The 8,310-nt window shown below is 41.2% G+C and overlaps 1 protein-coding gene across 4 annotated transcripts in view; it reads right to left on the minus strand.

Moving 5' to 3' along the window:
* The window catches only part of cpeb4b (cytoplasmic polyadenylation element binding protein 4b), a 33,066-nt gene extending 25,275 nt beyond the window's left edge, over nucleotides 1–7,791 (minus strand). For 2 of the 4 annotated variants that reach the window (XM_078930671.1, XM_023962923.2), the window contains exons 1-2: nucleotides 7,222–7,791; nucleotides 4,818–6,043 (exon numbers count right to left, since the gene is read on the minus strand). In XM_078930671.1, coding sequence (XP_078786797.1) covers nucleotides 4,818–5,999 — 1,182 coding nt within the window. In that variant the 5' untranslated portion in view covers nucleotides 6,000–6,043; nucleotides 7,222–7,791. The remainder of the gene's footprint in view (nucleotides 1–4,817; nucleotides 6,044–7,221) is intronic. The other 2 variants (XM_078930672.1, XM_023962924.2) reach the window with 1 other exon arrangement.
* Between the last annotated feature and the right edge of the window lie 519 nt (nucleotides 7,792–8,310).

The raw sequence follows: 8,310 nt of genomic DNA on the forward strand, positions 1-8,310 counted from the left end.
ACATCGGAGAGGTTTTCCACATAAAGCAAAGGGTGAACACTGATCAGCAGTATAGTCTATCAGAGCAATTTGTCACTGACCTCCATCATAGAAAATCTGGCTAAAATAGTTGCAGTGGTAAGACAGCTTGAAGGATAAAAGCTTCTACGATCAATAGACCCACTGAAATTTTCCACACTTCCTCAACATCTCGAGTTGTGTGGTGAGCGTCTGATCTCAAACCAGACACAAAAGAAAGGAAAGCCAAAGAGAAGAAGCAAAAGTGGAGAGAGTGGAGAATGATCAGCAAGGTAAGCTGTTGCAAAACGAGAACAAAGAGGGGGCAGGGAGAGGAAGTCGGTTGAGCTTTTGTCTTCTTGGTCAAATATTTCAAAGTCCCGTGACAACATGAAAGACACCCAACTGTCAAAAACATCCAATTACTTAGCATTGCTTGAATGGCTCAAAAGTTTGCCTATGGTTGTCTTTTAACAAGGACAGTAAAAAAAAAAGAAAACAGTTGTGGTTGCAGCAGCATTTTGGTTGCTTTCAGCGACATGAGCTAAATGCAAAATGACACCTCCACAGTAATTCTGCTTTGTCTTCCTTCTTTGTTAAGACACCTGTGCTGAAGACTTAGTTCAAGAACTAATTGGAGCTCCTGCACATACAACTGTGTGCACACGCACGTAAATTATCTTTCCGTTTCAGAGGGTTGTCAAGAGTGGAGAAGAACACAATGAGGCTGTATGAGCAGCAGAGTGATGTGCTCACCAACACAGCCATGACTGCTCATTAGTCCCTGAAGCATCTCTCTCATAGAACATAACTTTCACAAGAACCAGAAGTAATTGCAACAACTTTGGGATTCTGCAACTTAATGGTGAAGTAGTTTTTTTTTAGACATTGAAGGTTGTTTAACCTTTAACAACCTCTTTGTAATGCTGTTCTTATTCTAGCAAGTCGAAAAAAAAAACGAATGAGGGCTATAATTAAAAGTACTTTGATGGAAGAAAACCGTCTAACAGAGTGGGAACTAAAACTCAACTGTGTTGTGAATACAAAAGCAATAAGATGCGACTTGATTTGAGGTGGCGGGCATGTTATTCTCCTGTTGCTGTGGGAACAGATGGGACTTGAGAGTTGTGAACACTCAGATCGGTAATCGACGTGACCTGTCAGAGCAAGTGAGTCCAAATGTGGAACTTTTTTTCTTCAAACCCCATTTTTAAAGATGAGTCCTCAGAAAATCTTCTGTATTTCATTTTAAATGAATCCACAACTGGATTCCATGTGTCAGTAGATGAATATAAACGTCATCATAGACTAGCCAGGGGAGAGTACTTTATAGAGACGGAATGTTTTTGGCTACGACAGTGTGCAAAACAAGTTCAGCAAAGAAATACATAAAATAAAATAAAAAAAGAAGAAGATTTAAAAAAAAAAACATGCACACATCAAAGTGCACAGTCAGTTTAATAATATGCTGTCCAGGAAACGGCACCACATAAATCTGCAGCACCTCTGAGCTTCACAAACAGTAAGGAGGGAACTATAACCAACAGTTAGCCAGGTGGCTTAATAAGACAATATCCTGCCCTGGCTGACTCTCCTTCAGGCCCTGCAGGTGTGGACCGAGTCACTAGCCAAATCCGTACATCCACAGAAATCACACAAAATGGAAAACAGAAAATTGCCAGGCTCTAACCCCACTCTAAAGCAGCAGACACTGAGGTGAAACATCCCTTAAGTGCCTAAGTGCCACGATACTGCACAACACCTTGCACAAAGCTATACTTCAAGCGCATTTGACATTTTTCCAACTTGTATACACAGTGCTATATCAATGTTTGAGACAACCAGAAGGCTTCTGTGTTTGAGTTGTAACAATTTTCTTAAGGGAAATGTTGCAAAAAGTGCAACATCACGGTCACAGGACAATCAGCTGCCTCGGCTCTCGTGATTTCTGAGCAACGATCCATTTCAAGAAAACCTGTTTTAAGAAACACTGCATGTGATAAGAAGTTCCAGAGACAGTGGAAAGGCTGAACAATGGTTGCTAAGCCCTCATCTGTTCTGTGGGTGCTAAAATGGGAACTATGCGAGACAGTTGAAGGAAGATTTACAGTGGAGGAGGGGGACATCAGTTGCTCATAGAGTTTGTTTAGTTCACAAAGAGTACTTCCCAAACTGTGAATGCCTTTTAGTCAAGTGTCATAGTTTATTTGAAAAGATTGCACATGGCCTTAAAACCTAGCAAGAAGAACTTACCGATGTTCTCTAAGCTCACAAAAATCCTTTTCTCTTAAGTCAAAGTATAGTTGCTAAACAAAAGAGGACCAACATCCAAACCTCAAATTTGACAATAAAATACCTATATTCAAAATTAGAACAATAACATTTTGTGTCTTCATCCAGTTTTAAAAAAGCTATTTCAACACTGCAAGGGGATCTTTTTCTCCAGGAACAAAAATAAAATCATAGCTTTACCCAAAAAAATGCTCTTAAAATGTTGAGAGTTGGATCTTGGTTTTTAACATTTAGTCTTATTTTTCATCCCCTTCATGCCTTCCATTTATCCATTTTCTGACACTTGTGTTGCACCAGGTCACTCTCCAAGGGATTAAATCTATCCAGCAAGTCCCAAGGCTGCTTAAAACCCTCCTCTCAGAAGAACATGTCTGACACAAATCCCCACAGATGGACCCGGAGGACCCAGTGTCCAAATGCTCCAACAAACCCGGTTGGCTCCATTCTATGCAGCAGATCTTCACTTCAGTTGTCTGATCTTTTTGTTTTTTCCCAAAGGGCTAGTCCAGGCATTTATCACAAGTCATTTATTTTGGTTGTTCAAATTGGGCCCCTCTCTACAGCTCATGACCATAAGTGATGGTTAGACCAAGGGCTGACTTGTAAACAAAAAGACTTATCTGTCTGTTCAAAGGTGAAGCTTCTACCGTACAGTACGTCTGTTGACTGAGATAAAAATGCATTTAAATTATCAGGCAAAAAACTGCTGTCTAAAGGCTGCTTTAGGACTGTATTTATTTAAATGAAAAGAATAAGGCCAAAAAAAGACTAAATTGGGATGATGAATACCTTTTTTTCTAATAGTTTAACTAAATACTTAAAGTGTTGAGGCTGAGTCCAAACAAGATCATCTTCAGTCAAAAAAAGAGCATAAAATAAAAGTAAAATTAAAAAAAGCCCTAATGACCCATTTATATTTTTTGTACTTGATTTAAGCATCCAACAAGAACACAGAAATGGGTAAATGGGTTACACTTGCATAATCCTTCCTCTTCACTACTACACAGTTAGACCTTGCAAAGCCGCCCTCCATCTGCTTTAACAGAATCAAGAGGGCAAAAGGACAATGCTATTTAATTGATCTAATTCAGGATAAATAAATAAAAAGATGCATTACAGCTGACTTGACTTGAAATGTTACATTGGAAAATAAAATAAAAAAATGTCTGTAAATACAAGACCTGCCAGATTTTTCCAAACAAATTGGACATTTAATTTCACCTTTTTTTCTTACCGACATACAGAAAAAAGGCTTAGATTTTGCATTTATTTAAACATGAGCTTCTCTCAATAACTAACAGAAATTGCCTACTATTAAAAATAATTGTAAATTACCCAAACATACATCCTCTTTTTATTGCAGAAAAAATACTTAAGACATGTCGAAGCATGTCAACATAAAGTCCTTACTAGCCAACCTTTGGAGCGGTGCGAGTCATTCATTGCAAATAGAGATGAAACAAAACACTGTTGAAAAGGTCACAGCTAGCAAAGCCTTTGAATTTTAGAGTGCTTTATACTTTGCCTGACAAACAGTCATTCAAAGGAAGCAGACACGGTAGAGGGAAAACAATACCTCACACAAACTATACTGTATTCCATCAAGGAGAACGTTAGGAAACAGTCAACCAAGGAATGGTCACTGACCCTTTGTCACTGCTGGCAAAGGAGGAAACATTGTGCAACCATTGAAAAAACAAAGGATACATTTGAGAGCTTGGAGAACCCTCTGTTTAAGTCATCAGCCCAATCTGGGCCAAAGGCAGCCTTCCTATCTTCAATTCTGCCTCTGTTTATCAAATATTAGTGTGTATCCAAATACTACTCAATGACGTGTCCGTAATGTCCATCTCCATGCTTCCATTTATCTCCTTATATCATTCCTGGCTCTTAAGAGATTGTTTTTACCATGTTGTGTGTAGATTACCACATGAAAAATCAACCTAACCCATTTTTATAGTGATGATAGACTTTGAAAGCTATAACATAAATGATAACTTAAAATAAAACATGTGAAAAGGATTTAGCTTCATTTTACCAGCTAAGACTAAGCGATATGATAGAGAAGCAAAGACCTGAGCTAAACCCTGTAGATGATAAGCTCTGCTGTATTTTTTTGGTCAGTTTTGGTTTCCCATTATCATGATTGCAACCTTTCTTCCTTTGTCTCTGATCTGATCCTCATCTCCTCTCCGTCCCATCTCAACCCCCTCCCACCACCATCTCAACCTCAAGCACACACATGTGGCACACCCCGCTGCAGCGGTGGAGGCGCATTACTCATCATTGCCAACACACAGCTGTGGAGGTCCAACAGCAGCTTTAATGCTGAAAGACCACACTTAGTAACGCCATCCCTCATCATCATTTCAAAAGATGGCAGCAATGGCACATGCTGTAACAATGTAGACATGCATGACAGCTCAACACTGCACACACCTACTGAGGTACAAGAACATAGAATGTCCTATAAAATCGGTACAGATTTACAGCAAACTATTTATTATGATTATTTAACTGATACTGACCTGAAAAGGAAAAATGTTATCACTGCGGCTAACGCCATCATCTATCCAGGACTTGGGGTTGAAGCCCGCCGGACCGTTTCGAGGATACTTTTGGGATGTCACGTGGTTGTTAGGGAAAGTCTTTTTCAGTGGAGAGATAGAGTTGATCGGAGTCATCCCGCCGTTTAGTCCACGACGATAATCTCTACCCTGAGAGCCTCCCCAACCACCACCACCACTGCCATAACCTCCTCCAGGACTCCATGAAGTTGAAGATCCAGGGGAGGGAGAGGGACTCTGGTAGCTAGCTGAACCCCAGGGGGACGGGGGCTTGTTCAAGCTGTTGGACAAATGTGGCAGCTGACTGAAAGCTGGATTTCGATGCGGAAAGGGGGGTGGAGGGTGGGGGGAGGCTGGGGAACGCCTGTGTTGCTGATGTTGGTTGTGGGGGTGCTGGAAGTGGGGGTGCGGTGGTGGCGCTGGATGGTGCTGGGACAGAGCTGCAGCTGGTCCAATCTGGGGGGAGAAGTTCCCACCAAACCCTGGGCTAACATGGTGGGAGAAGTTCTGGAACAGCAGAGTGCCATTGTTGGCCGAGACCGGGTTGAAGAAGCTGACATCTTCATTGATGATGGTTGACGGTGCAGGCGGAATGGCAGCTGACCAATTGTTGAAGCCAGTAAGTGATGACGAGGTGGTGCTGGACTGTACTGGACCAGTTCCCCCAAGGCCAGATGTTTCTTGGTAGTCAAAGCCAGTCAGGACAGGTGACTCAAGGCGAAGCTGCTTCTCCTTACCATTGCCACCCTCAGATGTACCATTCTCTGTCTTGGTTTCCTTGGCTTTTTCCAGTTCTGAAATTATCCCACCATTGCTTCCACCTTCCTGGTGACTCCCTGGAGATAACTGCTGCTTCTCCTGCGATTCTTGCATTTCCTGTTGCTGCTGTGCTTTGGGCTTCTCTGCCCCCCCCAAGATTTCATCTTGCACACTGTTGTGGGTGGCAGAGTTAGAGAAGAGCCAGGGAGAGCCTCCCGTGCTGCCGTTCCCCGTGGCCGTGGTGCTGTTTATGAAAGCAGCGGGGCTCTGGGACACATTTTGGTGGTGGTGGGGAGGCTGCAGATGCGGGTGGATTCGGACCGGGAATGCAGACTTGTTGCCAGTGTTGTTTTGAACTAGAACACCAAACCCGTAATCCCCCATTTGTTTTGTTCCCCAGAACAAATGCTATCGTGATCTCTTTGGTCCTATTGAGAGAAAAGCACACAGGATGCACACAGGTTAAAAGTCAGCCTTTCTCATTTCCCTTTAGATCAAGGGATTTAAAAACTACAAGCTTTTTGTTTTCTTTGTAAATTCATTACATTTGAACATAATATGCTTAAAACATATCGACTTCAAAGATCACAAGCCTATGTTTTCGATTTGTAAACATTTTCAAATAAAATGAAAATTAGCCACGTAGATCATTTGAGAAAAAAATTGAAAAAAAATTCCATTTGGGTCACACCTAATTTGCTGAATGTTCCACCCTTAAAAATGTCTAATATTCTAGGTTCAGATTAACTAGTTAAACAGGTAACCTGAGTGGATTTTTTAAACGACTTTCAAAATAAAGGAAGGCAGAGAATCAAAAATGCTACTAACCATTTATTACACAGGAATATGACCTCATGTAGTAGTAATTATTAGCTTTAACTTTTTTTTAACTTTTATATATTATTGCATAGATTTTAATGTATAATTGAACACTCTCAACACGTTCCAGCTAAGTTAAATTAATGTCATAATTAAGTTAAAAAGGTTTTACTGACATTTGAATATTTGTATTGGCAGGTGCAAAACAAAACGTTATAAATATTTTTTAAACCGTCAAGATGACATCCTTAGCTAATTATAATCCGATGACGTTGCCAGTTTGTAAGTCTAGAGCGGAGCTCCCTGCCGTAAAAAGAGAATCGAGCACTCTGTGTGGAACAGCCTCCATTTGGAGACATTTTAGGAAGTCTTACGAATTGACAAATATCCAACTACCAGCGGTACACCTTCAACTGAAATGCGACAGTTACAGACGTCACAGAACCGGGGACACATTACAAATAAACCGACACAACGGTCAAAAACTACAACATTCGACCTTGTTTGATTTGACAGCTGTCAGGGCTACGAAACAGTCCACGGTTCCATTTAAAGACTTTGATCGAAACACACCTTATTAAACGTTGTCTTTAATAGTTTATAATAAATGTGTTCATTTCTAGTGTCTTAAAACAGTCATTATCACGTAGGTGATTATTACTAACGAAGCTAACCAGCTAAGTTTTTCATCCGTTGCTAGCTTAGCAAGCTAGTTATTAACGATTAGCACGGATGCTTGCTAGCTAAACAGGCTAAATATATGCAAAAATGGAAAATAAAACACCACCTTTCGATCACCACCTTCGACCTCGGCGTTGTTTTTGTCGAGATCTTCCTCTTGGACTGAAAGCTAGATGGTGTCCTTGGCGAGCTGAGTGCAGCGAGCTAGGCTTTTCAGAGGCGATTTAAAGCTGACTCGTACAGTGCAGTCGGTCAGCTTTTTTTTTTTTTTTCCCTCCCTGCTCCTGACGTGTCCTGCCTGCTCAATGACACGGATCTCTCTGGACTACGTGATCAAACGGCTTTGTTAATGTGACAAGCGAGCGTTTCTTTTACAGTCTTGATGCGATCGGTTTCATTGTTCATTTGATTCCAGAATCGTTTCTGACAAGCTGTCAATCCTCCACAGCCAGCGGATCCCTCTGTACTTCTTGCCCCTCTCTCCTGGAACCGACCGTGGCCGAATGACAGCGAGAGAGATCAGCCGAGGCACACTTCCGCTTCTAGCTCCGCCCTTTCCACGCCTTTAAAGAACCACACCTCGACGTGCCATTGGACAAACGACTGGCGGCCTCGCCCAATTTCTTCAACATTTAGCAGCCATGCACCAATAACAGATCCGTGTTATCCATAAGAGCAGCCCACCAGGGTGGAAAGATAAAAAATAAATAAATAAATAAATAAATAAATAAATAAATAAATAAATAAATAAATAAATAAATAAATAAAAAATTACTCCTCCCAGCACGGTCCTGTCCTTTCACGATGCTGCCGGTACCAGGTCGTGAGAAAAATGAGAAACACAGCCCACCCCCCTATATGAAGGAGGATGGAAAAGTCTGAACAAGCACATCCCCATACACATGGTTTTTGATCTATTGCTCGTTTGTCTTAAGCTGGAGCACGGAGGCATTTTTAAGAGATGTTCATGCCGTCCGAGCATGCGCTTTGTGAGCAAATCCAATTAAAAATTCATCATTTTGACATGCAAAAACCACAGCTCTTCCAGCTCCTTCTTTTGTATCACTTCCTCTCTGTTCTTCACCAGTGACTGATGAAAAGCCAGAAACACGTCATGTGTACAAAAAGCAAAACGTCTTATGATAGATGTTTCATAAATGTAGAATTTATGCATATTTCACAACTGATTGAAGTG

The sequence above is a fragment of the Oryzias latipes genome, chromosome 14 (genome assembly GCF_053564925.1).
Source record: "Oryzias latipes strain Hd-rR chromosome 14, Olatipes_Hd-rR_3.1".
NCBI lineage: Eukaryota > Metazoa > Chordata > Actinopteri > Beloniformes > Adrianichthyidae > Oryzias > Oryzias latipes.